At 26.4% G+C, this 23,125-nt stretch overlaps 2 protein-coding genes across 2 annotated transcripts; one reads left to right on the top strand and one right to left on the bottom strand.

Annotated features, from left to right (window-relative positions):
- Positions 1-873: 873 nt before the first annotated feature.
- On the top strand, positions 874-2,750 carry LOC124932752 (agamous-like MADS-box protein MADS3). The gene is made up of 7 exons (XM_047473434.1): positions 874-1,076; positions 1,932-2,007; positions 2,107-2,168; positions 2,255-2,354; positions 2,438-2,479; positions 2,616-2,683; positions 2,741-2,750. Exons 1-7 carry the CDS (start codon positions 895-897, stop codon positions 2,748-2,750), a joined length of 540 nt encoding a protein of 179 aa, XP_047329390.1. The 5' UTR covers positions 874-894.
- A 1,040-nt stretch (positions 2,751-3,790) lies between these two features.
- Positions 3,791-9,877, bottom strand: LOC124918924 (MADS-box protein SOC1-like). The gene is made up of 7 exons (XM_047458996.1): positions 9,628-9,877; positions 4,728-4,809; positions 4,576-4,637; positions 4,365-4,464; positions 4,252-4,293; positions 4,125-4,166; positions 3,791-4,022 (listed from the first exon to the last, which is right to left on the bottom strand). The coding sequence occupies exons 1-7, from the start codon at positions 9,807-9,809 to the stop codon at positions 3,849-3,851; spliced, it is 684 nt and encodes a 227-aa protein (XP_047314952.1). The 5' UTR covers positions 9,810-9,877; the 3' UTR covers positions 3,791-3,848.
- Positions 9,878-23,125: the final 13,248 nt, after the last annotated feature.

The raw sequence follows: 23,125 nt of genomic DNA, 5'->3' as shown, positions 1-23,125 counted from the left end.
GTTGAATGCTTTTATTACTTGCCCACATAATAAATTTCCTATTTTTTGAAAGATTTTTTTTCTTTTTTCAAAATAACAAAGAAAAAATGTCATCAAGATAAAGATAAAACAGGAAGGAAGAATTGTGTGAACTCACATTTTATTGTAAAAAAAGTGGTTTATTATGAGCTAATTTCATTAAGCTTATTTGAATCTTTTTGACTTGTTTGATAAATTTAAGTATTTTAGTTTATCGTTTTTTGTGTTAGATTATACAACTTATTTATTAGACAATACTTTTAATTTTATGTATTCTCAATTACTTATTGTTGAAATGATCAAATATGAACTTGCTTGATATGAGATTACTAAATGGTTTAAATTATTCGTATTTTAATCACATAATTCGTTAAAAAAAAAAGAAAAAGAGGAATGTCTATCAACCAATATTACAATAACATTACACAAAACAATCACTACAAACTCAAATCCATCTAATAAGAGAATCAACATAACTAAACAACAACAATACATATATAAATTTTTTTAAACTATAACCCCAATATTTGTCTTCAAATAACCTTATCAAACAAGCTCAAATTAACCCATTTTTTCAATTCTTTTGGTTTTAATTAACATAGAACTCTCATTCTTAATTCCCACTAAAACGCTCTGAATAAAATGGTGGGTGTGTTAACCTTCCTAAATAATAAATCCCGGTTATTAAAATTTTCAATATAATCCTCTATCATTTTCATTAAGAACCATATTAAGTTGAAGAAAAAATTATGATCATTAGAAACAAACGTGGATGGTACTAACTTCTAAAATTTAAAATAAAAACAAAACAAACAAGTTTTTAGATATCATATTATAAGGTGTTTTAGAATAGAAGAGAGAAGAAACAAAGAGAGAATGGGAAGAGGACGAGTGGAGCTGAAAAGGATAGAGAACAAGATCAATCGACAGGTAACCTTCTCGAAAAGAAGAAATGGTTTGTTGAAGAAAGCATATGAACTTTCTGTTCTCTGCGAAGCTGAAGTTGCCCTTATCATCTTCTCCAACCGTGGCAAGCTCTATGAATTCGGCAGCGCCGGGTTAGATTCATCACTACTACTTAATAATTAATAATGCATGTTCTACTCTTTTTATCAACAACTCAAGAAACAGGATCTAGGGTTTTTCTCTCTCAAACAGACAAAACAGACAAACCAGACAAACAGACAGACATGTAGTGTTATATTGCATGAAACTCCTCGAAATCCGAGGGATATTTGAGTGTGTGAGAGAGCCTGCAACTGCAACTCTTTGTCTCCTTTGTTTCATCACAATATATCACCAAAATGAACAAACAAATCTCTCTATTCAACGATTCTTCTTAGCAAACAAAAACAAAAGTTGTAAGGAAAAGAAGCTTGAAAGAAAATGAAATTAAAAAAAAGAGATATATAAGCTTTAAACTATGAGAATTATAATGATTTGATTTAAGTGTGGCGTGACAACAGAGTTTGCTAAGAGATCAAAGATCGAGGTTAGGGCGGTAAGGGTTATGCTAGTTTCTAACATTAAAAAAAATTGATTTGATCTAAAGCATGAATGAACATGATTGACTTATGATTCTCTTGTCATAATTTTTCTTGAATTAATTTTTGTCATGTTTATACTAAAACTACAAGTGAATGAAAATTGTTTATCTTTACAAAAGGAAAATGGGTTATTTAGTTTGATTCAAACTATTTTTTTTTTATTTTTATTTTGGGTTAAGCTAATTAATGGTTAATTGTTGTTTCGCATCACTATCATTATATTCTGTGTGTTTTATATATTTTGATCGCTAAACTTATTTAGAGATTGAGTACCATTTCACAATAATTTATTTGTCCAAACTACTATATATAACTGAATTGATATAGGAAAATTTTCATACTGACATTTAACATTTGCTTATGCAGAATTCCCAAGACCCTAGAAAGGTACCAACGCTCTAACTATAACCCACACGAAAGCTTTGTCGAGCGGGAGACACAGGTTTAGTTTTTGTAATCACAATCGTATATATCTTGACATGTTTTCGAGCTAAAAGTGAATAAAAGTATTGAAGTACTATTCTATAATATATATGAATAGAGTTGGTACCAAGAGGTATCGAAATTGAAGGCTAAGTATGAATCACTTCAACGCAATCAAAGGTTTATTTCTCCACTTCTTCTCACATCAACTTTATATATATGATCAATAAAACCTCATTTTTTTTAAACAATTTCGTTTCTTGAAGGAATTTGCTAGGGGAGGATCTTGGACCGTTAAGTGTGAAAGAGTTGTTGAATCTCGAGAAACAACTCGAAGCAGCGTTGTCACAAGCTCGACATCGCAAGGTGTCTACATGTTCTTACTTTCATTTCGGTTTACTTTTTTTTTGATTTAATTAGCTAAGTTTTCTTTAATTAATTATGTGTAGACACAGCTAATGATGGAACAAATGGAAGAACTTAGGAGGAAGGTATGTTTATAGGATCATAATATAAGACTATTTGCACACAAACATTAATATCGATCCTAATGTCTTTTAATATCTAAAAACAAGAAAATGACAAAGATTGGCAATGGGTTAAGGGTTTCAATTGTGGGATTGACAGGAACGTCTGCTCGGAGACATGAACAAGCAATTGAAGATGAAGGTTTCGCTTGAAATGTCACCGGTATTGCATATATATATATATATATATATATGGATCATTGATCTTACATTATCTATATATAGGTTTTTGTGATGATGATGATCGATGATCATGATTTAAGTTTCAGCTCGGGCCAGATGGACATGAAAATCTAAGATCATGGAACCTTGATGCATCTGCTGGACCTGGACCAAGTAGCTTCTCTGTTTCTCAAGCCAATCCCATGGATTGTGATCAAATGGAGCCTGTTCTTCAAATAGGGTTCTAATTTCTCTTATGTTTATCATTTTCTAGGGTTATATTTATATATACTTAAACAAACCAATAATTCTGTTTTTTTTTTTTGTTTTTTTGAAAAAAAAAGGTACAGTCATTATGTTGCCGGTGAAGGGTCGAGGAGCATGGCTGCTGAGACTGCTGATATTGTTCAGGGTTGGGTTCTTTAATTGAACTAGATCTTTACAATAATAATTAAAATAATAAATATTAAAGTTTAAACAGCTAGCTAATTAGGACTTAATTTATCTATGGTCCCTGTCTTGTTTTTTTTTTTTTAAAGAAGACTTTATAGGGTTTGTTCTTGAATTTGATTCAGTTAAACATGGTACTGCTTATCTATGATTTATGACTCCCTTTGTTTAGGAATGGTTTGGTTTCTCATTTTGGCTAGTTCACTGTTGATTGTATGAGAAGAAGAATATCGAATAGTAATTGAATTATATACTTCGGTTCGATAAGTTTGTCCAATAAAATGTACAACTAAACCGTTAAAATCGATTAAATAATTTAATTAATTTTGTTTACATTATATATATATATATATATTTATATATATATATATATATATATATATATATATATATATATATATATATATATATATATATATATATATATAAAAGTCTTCAATTGATATTTTTGACACTCTTATCCAAATAGTAAAGTCCTTTATTTGAAAATGATTTGTTCTATAGGATATCATGAGAGTTTGGTTCAACTTTTGAAATTAATTTAATTCAAATACAGTTACCCTATTTACTTATTTATATATATTTTAACAATTTTTATTAATATTATAACTTATTATTAATTTAAAACATCTTAACAATTACACGATGAAATGAAATTACATGAATCTTAAACATTAATTAATTAATTAATAGATCAACCAAACCCTGGCTTCCAATTTAGTTAATTTGGCATCATAATAATTGGCTTATTCTTCCTCCTTCTGTTGCTGCTTTCAGGTGCAGCTTGTCCAATGAATAAACCTGTATCCACTTCAATTTCTTCTTCTTCATCTTCTTCGCTGCTTTCAATCGTCACTCTTTTCTCCATAGATTCTTCGTTAACCCGTACATTATACTGTAAATATTAAGAATTTGATTAGTTCAATTCTCTTCTAAAACACATTAGTCGATTAAAAAATATTGGTAGTCTAAATAAAACAACATGAATTATATATACCTTCTCAGAAAGCATTTCATTTTCTGCTACCAGCATTACTTCCTGTTTCAAATTATGGTCAGCTAAAAATAAAATAATTCAACTCCATTCATTGTTAGAATGTTTTTATTTTTTATTCTTTTCATACCTTAGCTTTTAGTTTCTCAATCTGTTCTTGAAAAACCTGCATCTGAAATTTGTACCAAATAATATAATTAAACATGTTAGGTTTAATTACGAACCGAGATTGTTTGTAATTACCTTTCTTGCCCTTATGCAGGTTACACTTCGATCCAATTGTTGTTCAAGTTGTTGAAGTTCTTCGAATGTAGAAGATGCAACACATTCTCCCAACATTTTCCTAATCAATCCATTTCATATATACCAATTATTTTCTAGTAGTTTAGACAAAAACAAATATTTCTCATTACATCGATCCTAAATTTTCATACTAATACTAATGTTTATCCACCTCTTGGAATCTTCTAGAAACTCTATTTTCTTCCCCAAGCTTTCGGCTTCTCGTTTGAGATTCTGAATAACAACAATAACAATCGCGATCATGTTAGGTTAAATGGAAATGGGCGGAAATGAAATATGTGATGTCCCAAATAGAATAATAACCTGACTCTTCTCTTCGTCAATTATGTTTTCGGTTCGAATATCCTTTGTGTGCTGTTTATACCTCTCAATGATATCCTGCATACTAAATGAGAGTATATAATTTAGTTAATCAGTCAAAATATAGTATTCACATCCCTGTTTAACCTCAAAATAGAATATTTAGAATTGGACAGAAGAAGTTCTGAAATGCAGATGATTTATTTTTTCCAAAAAGAAGAAAAATAAACTATCCCTACAATGTACAATCACTATGACCAAGTCTCCAACATGAGTCGAGGACCACAAAAAGAGCCGAAACAAGTACGATCAAATCAAACCATACTTTTTTTAATAAAAAGACTTAAAAATTATTAATATAAAATGATTTTTTAAAAAATAAAAAATAATTTAGTTAATGAATTAAGTGATTTAATAAAAGAGATCGAGAAAAAAACGATGTTTAAATAGGTTGAGTTATTTAAATAACTCAAACCTTGTTCGGATTCAGGTTATTTAAATAACTTGAATTATTTAAAAAATAATGATTAATGATGATTTTGAGGAGGGGTAGATTGTTTTGGTAAAATGACTTAAAATATTAATATATAATGATAAAATAAATTTTAATTTTTAAAAAAAAAAAGTATGTTAATATTTTGATTAATAAATTAAATAATGTAATAAAAGAAAGGGGAGTGAAATTGTATTTGATTAGGTTGAATTATTTAAATAACTCAAACTTAATAACGTCTTAGTGTTTTAGTTAATGAAATATGTGATATAAATTATGTTTTAATTAGTTTAAATTATTTAAATACTTCAAACCAAACAAGTCCATTAGTTATTTCAAAAAATAATAATTAATGATAATTTTGAACAAATAGAATTTTTTTTTGATAGAAAAACTTTAAAATATTTTATTAATTAATTTAGTGATATAGGCCTTGTTCAGCTTAGGTTTTTTTATTTAATCTTTATAAAATTAAATTTTCAATTAATTACTTATCATCAATCACATCACTTATTTCATTAACGTAAAAATATTAAAATATCATCTGTTTTAAATTATTATTTTTTATTTTATTTATATATATCAATACTCTTTAAACTTTCTTAACAAATAATCATAACCTTCTTAAAATCATCTACCATCATTATTTTTTTTTCGACCATCATTATTTTTTTCTCTCTCTAAGTTATTCAAATAACTTAATGCGAATATGCCATAGGCCTTGTTCGGATTGGGGTTATTGTAATAATCTAGAAGGGAAAAATGAGTAATGATTGGTGATGATTTTGAGGACATGAGAATATTTTTGGTAAAATTACTTAAAGCGTATTGATATATAATAATAAAATAATAAATATTAATTTAAAATAAAGGGTATTTTAGTATTTTGAGTAATTAATTAAGTGATGTGATTGATGAGAGAGAGAATGAAAAGAAGTTTGAGTAGGGTTGGGTTATTTAAATAACCCCAACCGAACAAGGCCATAATAAATGGAAGGAGTAAAATAATAAGATGGAGTTATGTAAATAACCCAACCAAAATATAGTAAACACAATCTAATCTATGCCCCTTACTACAGAAGAAGGTACAGCTTCATGTCTATTGACTTATCAATATCTTTGCAGGATTTTTCACATCATAAACCATGCATGCATAAATCTACCCCTAGTCCCTCAATTTCTGATTCAGGCCTACTTTGATTACAAAAAAATGGTTTTTTTTTATTCCAGGGTTATTTTGAAATAATTTGAATTTTATTATTTGAGAAGTTCATAATTATTAAAGTATTATAAAGAATAAAGATATAGTAATTTTGATACTTGTGTTAATTAATGGTGATAGAAATTTTATTCTTAAAAACACTAAAAAAAACCTAATTAAAATACCCAAGATCAAACAAAACATTTAGATTCAAAGATTGAGATGTTGCTACCTCCAAAGGGCAGGCCATTAGATATGTGTATTTTATAGAGAATCGCTATATATATATATATATATATATATATATATATATATATATATATATATATATATATATATATATATAAAAACAAACAATTCACCCTAATTCTCTTTTAAGTCAACAAGAAATGGGAGTTTTGTGTTTGAAAGACGATTATAGAAGGCTCCCAACAATCTTTAGTTGAGCTCGTTTGATGGTTATTTGGGTGATAAAATTATATTTTTTTTATAAAAAAAACTCTGTTTAGTAAAATAATTAAAAAAAACTAATTTTTAAAAGGGTTAATTAATTACTTAATTACCTGAAATAATAGTATAATAAACTAATAATAAAATTATAAAATATTAAAATGATAGAGTATTTAAATATTTTATATATTTAAAAGGATGATTTAATTAATGAAAAGAAGGTAAATGAGATATTGAATTTTTAGTAAAATCTCAACAAAACCAATATGGGACAAGCTATTCGGTGATATGTATTTTTTTCAAAAAAATTACAATCACATTACATATAATTTTAACTATATATCAAATCATTTAATTTATCAACTAATAGACAAAAATATCGTTACTTTACTTATATACTAATATGCTAAAATATCACTACTTTACTCTATACAATTTAAATTTTAACACAATAGATATTTTAATAATTTAACTCAAATAATTTCAAAAATACCACTTTTTCATAGAACAAAATTTTAATTTCATAATTTTCAACTAAACACACACACATAATCCAAATTAATTCTTCTTATAATACATGTTTTGTCTGTAAAAATTGAAGAAATGTATTCTTTCTAAACACAAAGATTGGGTATAGATGTTATCTACAACTTCAACAAGTTGGTGTATTGTTTGATGCCAATATTATGTTTATTGGGTTACTTCAGTATTTATATAGGGTTAGAGACTAAATGATGCTTCCATGCACATAGTATAGGCCACACCAAAGACTAGTTAGGGATATTGATCAACATAAATTTGGGCATCCACATACTTAGGAATCATGACTAGATGGGTCCTTATAGAACTAGATTTTGGGCAAACTAAAAATGCTGATTCATTGATATACATGAGAATGCTTTCCAGCCGAAAATTCAGCCCTTCACACATTTTAAGGTTGGGGTCTCTTTAATTCCTGATTCAATTTACGGGTAAGATCAAGGTTCATGATGAAGTGGTGGGATGTATTTGGGATGAACATCAGCTAGCAGACACCATACTGAATAAAAGAGTATGCATGGAACAAAAAGATTATTTCAATGAAAATTAGTTTTGTATTGATTTATAACGGATATAATGGTGAGGAAACTATAAATAGAATTGAAAAAACTATAAAAAGAAACTAATATGGTTAAATTGAAGCTCTATATAATAAACTTAGACTTCATAGTGATTTCAACTATAGTGGTCTAAAAACAAAATGACACCACCCTATTTGTCGATGAAATTTATATTTAAGTAAATTTTAGTTTTTTTTGACAAACTTTAAAAAAGATAATTGTTTGAGTACACTTTTAGGTTTGAATTGGGTTTTTCTATTAAAAACACAATCATTCCATCATCAATCACTCAAAAGTCAAAATATTAGATATTTTTACTTTATTTTTATAAATTTAAATACAAAATAATAGTATAGTAATTCACCAATTAAAAAAATTCAAATATCTTACTAAGTTTTATATAATTTTTTTAGTAAAATATAGTAAAAATCTAGCCAACATCAAAGCTTGTTTGATTTTTATTTGGAATATTTACTCAAAACTCATATATCTCTCATATTTCTTTTCAACTATAAAATCAATAAATTAATTAACTAAAATACTCTTACTTTATTTTAATAAAATTTATATTTTAAATACAAAAAATATTATAATAATTCAATCAAAACTCAAATAACTTTTATTTTTTTTAAAAACGAACTGGTTTCTGTAGACACACTCATCCTGAGGAGGCATAATATACACATCTTTGACTAGGCTAGAAGAGGGATCAAACAATAAAAAGAACCCAAATAACCTAAATCAAATAAGCCATAAAGATTCCTCATCCAAGTTAAGACATTTTAATAGTGAAAAAATGATTAAATAAAAGTAAAAACATGAGACACTTTGAGTAAAACAAAAAGATTTAAGGTACAATTTCAGTGGCTAAATAAATAACACAACAGACTCTTGTCAGTGTTCCACTTTATTCATACTCACTACTATTCTCAACTTGTTTTATGGTCTCTCAAGTTTAATCACTCACACCTTTACCATTATCTTTGGAACCTAAACTTTTCCACCTTCTTTTCACGGTTTGAAAGTAAAATAATAATAATAATAATAATAATCTCAAATCACAGTTTTCTTATTTTGATTCACATCCCTTTAAATAATCCAATCAATATAATGAATGATTTCAAATCTTTGTCTTGATTTAGACATGATTTGGATATTGTGAATTAGAAATTTAAACACTTTCATCATCAAATTTGTTCAAGCCAACATATTCAGATATGGGGCACATTTGTTTTTATCGAAATTGTAAAACTACATCAAACAAGTGTTTTTACAAATAACCCTAGATTCATTTGGAGATAAATCTGAAACCCATCTTATGAAACTGAACAAAGTTTTGAGTCTTTTGAGGTCTAGCTGTCTAGCTAGACAAGTTTAAGTAATTAACTAGCAAGAATTAATGACATAAACAGTTTTTCAAATTAATGCAATATTTAAAACAATATTTAAACAGTTGTTCTTGACCCAGATCTGATCTTCCCCAAACCCTAGCTAGCTAGCTACACACTAAACAACCTCTATCTAGCTCTCTTTGCTTAATAATCAATCCATCAGATTCAATTCTTGAAAAAACCAGTATGAACGAGGAAGATCTATATCTATATATCTTTGTGAGTTGTGAATTATTCAAAGATCAGATCATCAGAGTTAATTAATTACCTGGAACTAGCGAATTCATAAAGCTTTCCTTTGGGAGAGAAGACAATAAGAGCAACTTTAGCATCACAAAGAACAGAAAGCTCAAACGCCTTCTTCAATAACCCATTTCTCCTCTTTGAAAATGTTACTTGTCTGCTAGTTGCATTCTCTATTCTTCTCATCTGAGTCTTTCCTCTCACCATTTTAAGAAAACCCAGAAAAAAAAGAAGTAAGAAAGAAGAATGAAGAAAGGGAAAGGGAGAGAAAAAGAAAAAAGGGTTAAATTCCTCAATCGATTTCCTTATTCATATATGTACTAAGTCAGTGTTAGCTAAACCCCCTTTCCTTTTTTCTCCTTCCTTAACCACTTCAAACAAAAACACACACAAAACATATTAATATTATATATTTTAGTATAGATAATTAAGTATACATTCTAGGGAACTTTCATCTTTTGCTTGTTTTGGTAAAACGCACATAAACCTATCTAAAAGAGCTAGCTTATACATGCTTCATGGTAAAAGGAAATGACCAAACACAAACAAGAGAGGGAAAGAGATCATCACCGTCTATAATAGCAGATATGGAAGTACATTTATAAATTTATTTATAGATTTTGTTCATTTAATTCATTTCATAAACTTTTATTTATTTTTTTAACTAAAATTTTCATTTAAATGACAATATTTTTACATAATTAAAATAATTTAAATGTGCTAACATCACTTAATTTATTAATTAAAATACGTTTTTATTTAAAAGAATAATAATTTATCATTATATATTAATACCTTTTAACTATTTTAACAAAAAAAAAAATATCGTTTTCTCAAAATCATCAAAAATATTTTTTAAAAATAATTCATAGATTATTTTTAAAACACCTCAACAATTCCTAAGAGCTGGTTTGATCTTTGGTTATTTTAAGTATTTTTTAAAAAAAATTTATTTCTATTTCTTAACTATCAATTAAATCACTTAATTCATTAACAAAAATATAAAAGTATTCTTACTTGTTTTTTTTTTTAAATTTAAATTCTAAATAAAAAAATATTTTAGTAATTTATTTTAAGAAAATTTCAAACCCTTACCAATCCTATAAAATCCAATATCAAACAAGTCCTAAGAGCTTGTTTGATGTTTTATTTAAAAATATGGGTTTTTGATTTTTTTTATTATTATTTAATGAATAAGTAAGTTATTTTTTATTTAAATTTTATAAAATAAAATAAAAGTATTTTAATATTTTAATTGATAAATACTTTATTGGATTATTGAAAAAATAATATGTGAAAGACAGTTTTTATTTAAAAATAAACTCGAAAGAAAAACATCAAACTAGCTAAAAGATTAATGTTTTAGAATAATGATTATTAAAAATCATAATCACAAAAGAAAGTCATAACTGAAAGTCATTACCAAACTTAAAGTTTGAATATATAAATGTAAAGACCACAGAAATTGAGTGTATTAAGCTTATTCATAATATTAAAAATATCACTAATTTCTTATTTTTAATTTGTGAAGAATAATATCACAGAAAGAAGTGTTTAGTCAAATTGCAAAAATTAGAAAAAAAATCTTATAAATTATACATAATAAAAGTTAAAAAAAACACAACATCAGAATATAGATCAAATTATAATTATAATTTTAACTCTAACATTAGTAATTCTCAATATTTTGTAAATTGAATAGAATCATTTATTCAGTTAATTGAATAGTCACTCATTATTTGGAGGAGTTAGTTGAACATTTTCAAATAACTAATTATTGTCTCAACTATTTTATCGTTAATCACATTACTTATTAATTAAAATATTTATATTTCATTATTTTTTCTCATTGATTAATACATTTTAAATATGTTTATTCAAATAACTATTTAATAAATTATTTAAGTAATCAAGCATATATATATTTCCTATGTTTTTTCATAGGTTAAAAAGAAACATTAATTTTGTTACCTCATTTATTTTTGGTGATGCAAATCAACAACTAACTATATTTTAAGAGATTGTTTAGTGAAAATTATTTAAATAATTTAACATCTATATAATTTTTTTATTAATATATAAATTAAAATATATATATTATAAACTATATTTTTATTAAATATTAACATCTTTTAAAATTTCATCTAATAATCTATTTTTTAGTAACACCAAATCAATCCAATAATTTAAATAAAAAAAATAATTGGAGAAGAAGATTTGAGAAAAAATAACAAATTTTTTTATCTCTTATCTCTCCTTATCCTTTATCATTTTTTTAGTCACGTCATTTCCTCTCACATTCTCACTCCATAATTCCCTTCACTACCACTCATTTTTTAAATAATCACTTTTTCAAATTCCCTCAACTACAATTTTTTTGTTTGTTTATCAAGCACACATCACAATATTACTTATATTTGTTGGCATATAATAATTGAAATTCATAATATTAAGCTACACATATATTTTTTTATTATATTTTATCATTTATAAGGTTTTTTTTTTTATGAAACTAACATGAATTTTTTTCCTAACTTTCAATTTAATGTTTTCGTTTTAATTGAGAATTGAATCTGTGAAATTTAATCTCTTAAACATTAATGTCTTGTTCGGATTGAGTTAACCAAATAAAGTTATTTAAAAAATAATCATTTATGCGTTGGAAGAGAAAAAAATAATATGATAGTTTTGGACAATACCTATTTTTTTTTAACTAGATATATTAACTTCTAACCTATAATTCTGTTTGAGTAATAATAAAATATAATATTATATATTATTCTGAAATAAATTAAAATTATTTTTTATTAAATTTTAAATATATATTATAGTTAGAAATTATATTTTAAAAATCCAACACAAAAATAGATAAATAGTTAAAAATTATTTAACGATTTATTATAATTAAAGAATAATTACATTAAATATTTTTAACAAGTTCCATTATTAGGTAGCAGTTAAGGACCGTACGAGGTTAGAAAGACGTCAACGTCAATCGTACGTACGAGGATGAGCCAATAGGAGATCGATAACGCATTAGTGGTGATAATCATCTCATTCATTTATCTTGTCGACACGTGTTAATTTTGTACTGGTTGGCCCCTATCACAATTGCACATAACACTCTTTATCAATGAACGGGGGGCCGCCCCTTCTCTTTTAGGCGATTCTCTTATAAAATTATTTAAATAACTAATATTTAGTTTAATATTAAACTTCTTATTTAAAATATATATTTATTATATCACTATTATTATAATTATTAAATTATTTATTTTATTAATACAGATATTGAAATATTTTTATTAAATTTTAAATAATAGTATTTTAATAATTAAATTAATTAAAAATTAAAATAACTTATTTTTTTTTAAGAATATGATTTTACCCAAATAAACAAAATTAAACAAGCTTATTTTTTACCGATTTTTTGTTTACCTAAATTATATAAATTTTAATTAGGTAAATTATTATAATATTTTTTATATTTAAAATAAAATAATGATACTTTTGTTCATTAATTAAATGATTTAATAATTATATATATTTATATATATTTATATATATATAATAGATTGGCTGGAGTTGAATAAAAAAACTCGGAGTTCTAAATAATATATTAAATTTATTAATTAAATCACTAAATATCTTATACTTACAAAATATATATTTATATTATATATTAACTTTTAAATATTTTCTAGACAATAACTCAATTTTTCATAATATATATCAAACAAAAATTTTAAAATATTTCAAATTCAAACAAGACTAGGAGCTATCAAAATATTTCTGTAAAATTATATATTTTTCTAAACCTATTTAAATATGTTAAAATGTTTGTTTATCATGTTGATTTTTTATAATTTACTATTTTATAATTAAATTTAAGTTATTATTTTATTTTATTTTAAATAATATTTTAATAATAAATAAAAAAATAGTTTAAAATTCTCAGTTAATCACATATAATGAAAATTTGTTTGGTGTTTAATTTTTAAAATACAATCATAATCAAACAATGACTATCTTTTGTCATATATTTCTCTCTTTCAATTTAAATATTTTTTTTTAAAAAAGGACTCTCATGCCATATATTTCTCTCTTTATTTTAAATCTTTACAAAAAAAAAAATTCCCAATTATACTAATTTTTCTTTAATATATTATTTTGTGTTGTTAGTTGAATTAAGTTTGTCTCTAAATATAAAATTGATACATAATTTTTTTATTTAAAAAAAATAAATGTTAAGTATAAATTAATATTACGAAAAAAGTTATAGACTAAAATTAAAATATTAAGACAAAAATGTCATTGAAATGAAATATAAACAAGAAGGCAAAAGACCTTCAAAGTAAATGAATTATGAAATAAATTAGCCTCTACTGCATTAAATGAGGAATGATTATAGTTTATAGATATAAGGTGGTAGAAAGTATTATATCATTTTTTTTTTCAAGTCAAATGATCTTGTTGTTTTCATCATTTATATTAATTTTAAAAAATAATATATGCAATATCATATAAAACGAGTAGTTTAATTACAACTACAAAACCAATACAAAATGAATTATTCAAAATACGACCAAACAAATTCAAAACAAAACCCAGTGTTCTAATTAGTTCGGATCTCACTTTCATCGGTCTCCTTCAATGTTTATAATTATGATTAATTTTAATATATAAATTATTACAAATTTAATGTGATCTAATTGTTGATCAGTTTCTCATAATAAACATAGGTTAGGTTGTGTAAAAAAAAGTAAATGCGAGTATGCGACGAATAAGCGATGACATTGCCAATGAATTGAAAAACCAACTACACCTTTTCATTTCACCTATTTCTCATAAAAATGGTTTGATTTTCTTTTGTTAAATAACAAATTCAACTGTCACTAGTCTTTTTATATCAACCCATTTCATATGAGAAAATATTTAGTTGGCAAATCTAATTATTTAATACAAAATTTTAACATTAAAAATATTAAGGTAAATATAATTATTATCTTAGTAAATATAATAATCTTAATACATATTTTGTTGCTAAAAGTTTTAATCAACTAATTAAGATAATTCAAGTGTCAAAAATATTATCTAAGAAAGATTAGATATTAAATTTAAGAATGAATCATGCTCACTTAAGAAAAAAATTTATTTCCATCTTTATGGTTTATTTGTAGATGTTATTTTTATTAATCATGTTGGTTGTTCAAACGACAATATCAATTGATTATTTTTATGTGAAAGGACTTAAAGTAGTTGAAAACAAGTAAATAGATGGGTCCATATATAATTTCAAAGATTTGCATGCTTAAGCAAAAGAAAACATAGATACAAATTAAGTGACAAAGTAAGAAGAGAGCCCTATCTAATTAATTTCCATATGTATATAATAATAATAAGTTAATAGTTTTGGAACTTCGAAAATTAACATTCATTCCCTCCACTTCAATTTGATGTTTTTTTTATTAATAATGTGTTAATAGTAGTATAAATAAATTATAAATTAGGAGATAGTATGATGTATAATTGGTATATGTTATTATATATTATTTGATATATAAGTTATAATGTTGAGTCAAAGCAATTTGGATTTATTTTAGATAATGGCAAAATATTGCTTGAATAATGATGGTTGAGATCTAAATGTAGGCTTATATAAATAACGTTAAGAGTTTTTATGGGATAATTTAGATTTTCTTTTCTTAAGAATTGCTAATATATAATATTGAAGATTCACATCAAATCAAAACATATTTAATTTTATTAAAGAGCAATATTAATATCCCATATTTCAAGACTTAGAGCATCCTGTGCCCGCATGGGACAGCTGGAAAAGGGCAAGTCATTGGTTTTTTTTCATTTTTTGCATTGTAGATAAAAGCAAAAAGAGGGCAGTGCCCTCTATGCCTGTCATGTCCTGACTTTTTCATCATTATATAATATATTATATAATATAGGAATATTAGTTATATATTTAATTATAATATTTTTTCCTACTATTTTATTTTTAAGTAACATTATAATAACATTAAATAAATATATATTTTAAAGTTTTATAAGATAATAATATTAATTATATATTAAATTATAATAATATTAATTATATATTTAATTATAAAAATATTACAATATTTTAATATAATATAGAAATATTAATTATATATTCTCAAATTTTCCTATAATATAGGAATATATGTTATATATTCTCAAATTTATTCATTTTTAATATTATAATATATTTTAAATTATAAAAATATTTTATATTTTCTATTAATTATATTAATATGTTTTAAGGGTGATTTTAAATTCTCTTATAATATATATAATACAGGAATATTACTTATATATTTAATTAATAAATATATTTTTTAAATAAATTAATATATTTTTTATTAATTATATTAACATGAGTTTAAAATCTCAAATTTTTTATAATATAGCTATAATATAGGAATATTAATTATAATATTCCTATATTATAAAATAAGAGGGCAGAGGTCTTGTGCCTTACCCCAACAATGATTAATTTTCACCTAGAGTCACTTGATTTTTTTAAGGGATATTCGTGGGAATTATTTATAAAGGATTAGGTAGATATTAAATGACATCTGAATATCAATCTGAATATGAATAAATCATTTCTGTAGGCTATTATTAAATAATGCTTTTAGAACGATCATATATAAAGGATTGCGGGTTCCATCGAGATATGCATTTCAATTTGTCACGATTTTTAACAAAATATTCGTGTGAATCATTAATAAATGGTATTTTTAGAATGATCATATACATATGATCATAGGTGCTCTCGAGAGATAGACTTTAATTTGACACAGATTACAACAAAGTATTAATGTGAACTTTTAACAAATAGTAGTTTTAGAATATCGATCGATAGTGGTTAAGAATTTTGAGATGATCATATATAAACACTTGTGGATACTATCAAGAAATATGTTTTGATTTGACGTGAATTTTAACAAAGTATTTACGTAGTTAAGAATTTTAAGATGATCATATATAAACACTTGTGGATACTATCAAGAAATATGTTTTGATTTGACGTGAATTTAACAAAGTATTTACGTATGCTATTGACAAATAACACTTTTAGGACGATCATGTATAAATGATCGTATGTATTATCGAAAGATATGTTTTGATATGACATGAATCTTAACAAAATATTTACGTATGCTATTGAGTAATAACCTTTTTAGAACGATCATGTATAAATGATTGTAGTTACTGTCGAAATATATGTTTTGATTTGATGTGAATCTTAACAAAGTATTCACGTATGCTATTGACAAATAACATTTTTATGACGATCATGTATAAATGATCGTAGGTACTATCGAAAGATATGTTTTGATTTGACGTGAATCTTAACAAAGTATTCACGCATGCTATTGATAAATAACATTTTTAGGACGATCATGTATAAATGATCGTATGAACTATCGAAAGATAGGTTTTGATTTGACCTGAATCTTAACAAAGTATTCATTCATGTTATTGGAAAACAACATTTTTATGACAATCATGTATAAATGACTGTATGTACTATCTAAATATAGGTTTTGATTTGACGTGAATCTTAACAAAGTATTCACGTATTCTATTGACAAATAATATTTTTAGGATGATCATTATAAATGATTATAGGTATATCAAAAAATATGTTTTGACTGATGATTAAGTCTCAATTGATTTTTCGCCTCGGTGATGATGAGCATTTTACTCATACTAGGGCTTTATTGGCGTATATGGTGAGAGTACGGTTCACGACACTTATTACCTTAATTGAGGATTGTTTCAACAAAATGTTTCCCTTTTTATTTTCTTTCAAAGTGACATTCATGAATGTTTGAAAAGCAGCAATCGCGGGCTGTACGCTGCTTATTTGTGTCGCTTATGCTTTTGTTTTCTTTACCATGTTTTTCTATTCACATTTTCTTTTTGGACGTGAAAGAATTTGTTCATAATGATTATTTTTCTTATCCATTCTAATGCCCCATCTTTAATAACGATTTGTGCGATCTGATATTGGTTGGTCCCATGCCTTACCTATTTGTTTGAGTGCTCCGCCCATGGAGGAGATGCATCGAATGACTTGATTGGTAGACACAACCTATGCACTTGTTTTAGAAAAGTTTTTTTTATAGAAGTTATGCTATAAAAACTCTTGGCTTACCTTTCTCTCGAATCTCACAAAAAATAGATAAGAAGACTATTCATATAGGATGTTGTCATATCTTTTGAGATGAGGAACCAAAGTGAAGTTTTAAATCATAGATTTTTGATATTGGCCCATACATGTTTTAGATTAATTTGTATGCGTGGAAGCATAATAAGCTAATTGTTTTTAAGATTCGCCACTTTAGTTTACTTCACAAAGAAACTAAAAAAAATTAGAGTATTCACGAATTAAAGGTCCGGTGCTTGGTTACACATTAGGAAAGGGCCATAGGGTTATGCGCATATTCCAAAGGATAGTGTCTACGCAAATGTAGTTAGGAATTTGTTTGTGAAGGGTTATTACATATTGCATTTTGAGCTCAGAATTCTTTTGCTTGTGTATATCCTATCTTTGTGTATAAACTATCATTGCTTAAAGATGACTCTAAGCTTCAATTAGATTTGGACAAAGAGTGATATCAAGCCACTAGAATTCTCTTGGTTATCGTTGTCATGTCTTAATTCTATTTAGAAAGGTGGCCTTATTCTTAATTTAGAGATTATTCTAATCACTTGTTAGGTATTTCTTATACTAAAGAAGATATGACGAAACCTTGAATGCTCCTCAAGCACACGTCAACAACAATGTGGATTCGTTGATTTGCATGTTTTTGAGTGTTTGATTGCCGGGTTCGAACTTTGGATCATTATAGGAAAGGAGTCCACGAGTGTAAAAAAAATTGTGAATCCTTATGAGGAAGGAGTTCATGAGTATAAAGAGATGTGGATTTAAGAGTCGAGGAGAATTGAAGCCTCACTTATGACACAACTGAAATCGAGAAATTTTCCAAAGATGTTGAATTTTTTTGAAAGTCTTTGAGCATTTCAAACATATTTTTAGAATCACTTTACCCTCGAGTTTCGAATTTTCGGAGCTACAAGACTCCCGATATGACATTGCCAAATTTAGTGTTTCTCCAAAAGTGCTTAGAAAATTTTGAAAAGTTACGTGGAGGTTAAAAATAATTTTGTGGACCCACTGTTGAAATTTTATAATTTTTCAAGTTGTAAAACTCTAGATATCATTATTTCAAAGTTAGGTCGTGTTCCAAATGGGCACTAAAAATTATGAAAAAATATTATTATTGTACCGGGTTTCTCTTCCTGAACTCACTTGTTCAGAATTCATCTAGTCATCATCTAGCTCTCAAAAGGCAGCTCCAGTAATCATCCATTTGGAGAACAAATATCAATTCTATGTCGAGATTGAAAGCGGAAATTTTATAGATGCCTAAGTTCACCTAGACGCTGCTTCCAAATACGGGGTTCATTTTCTTTAGAACTTGCCTAGGCGATGCACATTGACAATCGATGTCTAAGTTCACAAAAAGGATATTAATTATTGAATCAGAAATCCCCTACAAATTAGGATTTGATTGACATTTTTCGTTCGCAATAGTTCTTCTCGTCGGGTGTCTTCATGCTGGCCTGTGACATTGTCTTCATTGCATCCTTAAGCTTCAAATGAGCCTTCACAACAACTTGGAAGTGTCCTGAGATGCGTCTGAAGAACTGTTTGATAGTTTCTTCTCCGACGACCAAATTCTTGCTTATTCCGATGATATTAGAGATTAAGGATTGAGTCTATCATAGAGACTCTAGTAACTAGATTTCACTAAACAATCAAACATCATTAAATAATTAACAAATGTATAAACTAAACCATTGCAATTACATGAACGAAATTGATTAAACGACGATGTACATAATTGTAGACACTCATTTTTCACACCTAATTTTATAGTTTATACTTTTTATAAATCTGAGTCTATAAAATTTTCTCGAATTCATTCACGGACTCATTGCACGATTTATATTAAAGACGATTATTTTTAGAACAATTGAGTTTTTGAAAATAATTGATTTTGGATTCTTAATAAAGTTAAGGTAGTAATTTGTCTATGTTACAACACTTAGAGAAGTTATTACACTTAAAATATTCAAGGTTTTATTTAATTAATTACATTGGTATTTATAAAAAATAAAAATTAAAAAAATTATTTACAAAATATATATTAGCGTTTTTTATAAAATTTCGTTAGGTATATTTTGTTTTCTTTTAATTAGATTAGTTTGTTAGATTAGATTTTGCAATTTGATTAAGTTAGTTAGTATTTTATTATAATTATAATTGTTCCTTAGAAATAGGAATAATTAATAATAATACAATTGTTTTTTTTTTAATTGTTTGTTTTAATTTTATTTCTTTTGTAAGATAAAGGGAAATGGGTCAATCCAAGATTGACATGCAAGATCCAGATCAGATTTGTGAATAGAGATAGGAAGATCCAAATCAAAGGCAAATCAACCCAAAGTAAGGCCAAGGAAAGGATCCAATTATTATTAAATAAAGATTAAATCCCATTGGATTGAAAACTTGATTTAGTGACATGTGAGATTGCTCCATTATTTTAAACATTTGTAAATGTTTAAAATAGTTTTCTTTCCAACGATCAAGATTGTTAAATGGGCCTTTGGGACCTAGGGTTTCATAGCTTTGCCTATAAATACCCCTCTTAACACCCTAGCAAAGAGGGGAACTTCAACTCTCGACCTTCAACCTTCACCTTCCTCTCTCTTCTCTCTCTAGGATGCCCATTGTAAGCTCTTTTGTCTTTTTTTTTTCTCTTTTTGAATTTGAATCTTTTTTTGCTTTTCTTTTTTTTAATTTCATATATTGTTTTTAGCCTTTCTATTTTGATAGGTGTTTAGGATTTTTACTTTTCTTGTTGTAAATATGTAATCTAAAAAAAACTTAATGTATATAAAGGTCATTGACCTAAAATTTCTTTAAAACCAAAACCGGCCCTTAAATTGGCTATTTCAAAAATAAAAATATAAAACTTAAAGCCAAAACAGCAATCTTCTTTTATTTTTATTTTTTTTATTTTTTTTTATAATTGTTAGGATTAGGTTTTTGTATGTATATAGGTGTTTATATATTTTAAAACCTTGCTGGATTTATTTATTTTTTGTTGTAATTCGGGATCCATTTGGATCACCAAGTGTTAGTTAGTAGGATTAGGTCAAAACGGCACAATGAACCATATTTGTGTGTCATCCGGCCAAGGAGCCTTTCCACATGAAAAGATCTGATGCTTTCCTGACGTTTCCAGCACTTCAGGATGCATTTGTGCACATAAAGACCGAAGATTTTCTTTAGTCTTAGGGTTTGTTTTGTTTGACATTTTGTATTTTACTTAGTTAATAGTTTGTGGCTTGCTTGATCCTAGGTTAGAAAAAAAAATTAAAATTAAACCCTAACTAAAATTGAACTTAGCCAAACTTAGATTTAGAATTTTCTTTAGACATAGATCTTTTTTTATTTATTTTTTATTATTATTTTTATTATTTTCATTATTTTCATTATTTTTTTTATTTAAATAAAAAACCCCTAAATAGTAAAATTTTAGACCTTTAAATAATTCATTTTCTTAAAAATTAATCTAGACTTAGGCCAATTAATTTTTGATTAATAACTTGCCTAGTTTTGATTTTTAGGATAACTTTATGTGTGAATTTATTTGTTCTCGTTTTCTTTTATCTTTGCTTATTTTTTTATCCCATGCAAACCCATTAAATGTTTAAAATGGAAAATCCTAAAATGTAAAGCGTAAGAATGTTTTAAAGAAAGGCCAAAATTAATTAGTAGAGACCTTAGGGGCGTTGTGGGACATAACGTCTAAAAAACCCTTTCCCACACGTAACCAAACGCCGAACTCACATCTCTTAAATTCCTAATTTTTGAAATTAGGTGGCGACTCTCTAGTCGTGAGGTTAATTAATACTGAAAAAAGTTAAAAAAAGGCCTATGACATACTTCCCATTAAAAAACTCTCAATCTCTCCTAGATTTGACGGGAAGGTAAGATATGGAGTTGTCTATAAAGCATCGTTTTTAAAACTTAAATTTTTTCAACATTAAAATTAATTCCCCTCACGTTTTCAAAAAATAATTTTTTTAAAGAGTGTCCCAGAATTTTCAAACTAGTTGATCAAAATTTTTTTTTTTTTTAAAAATCGATCACAGTTTTCTGGCGACTCTGTTGGGGATTTTCGACGTTTGACTTGAAAGTAATTTTGGCCAAGTATTTAAACTTTCTTATGCTTTAATTCATACTCCATGTTCACATTAATTGATTATTTGCATGAGACTTGGAGCTCCAATGTGAAGGTGTGTGGGTATACATCGTTGGATGAAGCTCACACATCTATATTTTATGTGCTAAGGGTAGTCAATGTGAATGACACCCTCAACCCTCAGCCTTGAAGGCTTTTGTGTGATTTGAGAGTTGATAAAATCAATAGGAAAAAACCCGGATTAACCTTCTCTTCTTTTCAAATATCCCCTACTATTGAAAATGAGGGATTTTGAAATAGAGGTGAGGGGGATGTCCAATTGAGAGCTCCCCTTACATCGAGAGATCCCTTTTGGGATAGTATCCTTGTCGGTGGAACAACTCTCTCTTAAGCCATTTCCAACTTTAGAACAAAAATCCAAAAAGCCAATTCTACCAAGCCGTTGCCTCGTCTCGTCCTGTCGAGCAACAAAGCCACGTCACGAAGCCCTTTACTTGACTACTATATATGATAAATACATGTATGCATATAGATATTTCTAGGCGTTCAGTTTATCCATTCAAAGTTTTAAAATGCCATGAAACATGTGAACAATTTCGAAATTTTGAAGCTAAGCCTAATAATTTTAAAGGAGTAAAATCGAAGAATCTAATGTAACTAGTTTTCTTTCTTTGTGTCTTTACTACTCAGATTTTAAGAGCAAGATCTAATCAAGAAAGACGCGTGAGACTAAAGACGATCAAGAATGATGAAAAGACTTGAAGATTAGAAGACTTAAACTAGATTTCTTTATGCTTGAAATGTAAATCTCCTTATGAAGATACATGAGCGACATTGTAACGAAAGGATGAGGGGTGCTTGCTTTCTTTTCTTATTTTATTTTATGACTTGAGTTTGTGATTTTATCCATAACACTTAGGATTTTAATAAAATAACTCATTCTATTTTACTCATCCTTTTCTACATGTTATACATTGTGAATGGGTAAATTGAACGTCTATTGCGTGTTAGGGATTATGTGCATACGAGCAACGCATTGCTTGTTTTATTTGATAGAGGGTTCGAACTGACTTTGTTCTCTTGAACACAACATACTCATATTCATCATCATTTACATTGACTAAAGCTAGACGATCTTCGTGATACACTGATACAATTGGGGAAACAGCTTGAAGACCTCACAACAGAAGTCGAAACTTA

The sequence above is a fragment of the Impatiens glandulifera genome, chromosome 1 (genome assembly GCF_907164915.1).
Source record: "Impatiens glandulifera chromosome 1, dImpGla2.1, whole genome shotgun sequence".
Lineage (NCBI taxonomy): Eukaryota > Viridiplantae > Streptophyta > Magnoliopsida > Ericales > Balsaminaceae > Impatiens > Impatiens glandulifera.
This window is presented reverse-complemented; position numbering and strand designations above follow the sequence as displayed.

Excerpts from the sequence above, each read along its gene's own strand:
- LOC124932752 (XM_047473434.1), top strand. The coding sequence starts at position 895 with ATGGGAAGAGGACGAGTGGAGCTGAAAAGGATAGAGAACAAGATCAAT. Across the intron at positions 2,355-2,437 it reads CACAAGCTCGACATCGCAAG|ACACAGCTAATGATGGAACA; the intron begins GTGTCTACATGT and ends AATTATGTGTAG. Across the intron at positions 2,480-2,615 it reads TGGAAGAACTTAGGAGGAAG|GAACGTCTGCTCGGAGACAT; the intron begins GTATGTTTATAG and ends TGGGATTGACAG.
- LOC124918924 (XM_047458996.1), bottom strand. The coding sequence starts at position 9,809 with ATGGTGAGAGGAAAGACTCAGATGAGAAGAATAGAGAATGCAACTAGC. Across the intron at positions 4,810-9,627 it reads TATGAATTCGCTAGTTCCAG|TATGCAGGATATCATTGAGA; the intron begins GTAATTAATTAA and ends ACTCTCATTTAG. Across the intron at positions 4,023-4,124 it reads ATGAAATGCTTTCTGAGAAG|TATAATGTACGGGTTAACGA; the intron begins GTATATATAATT and ends TAATATTTACAG.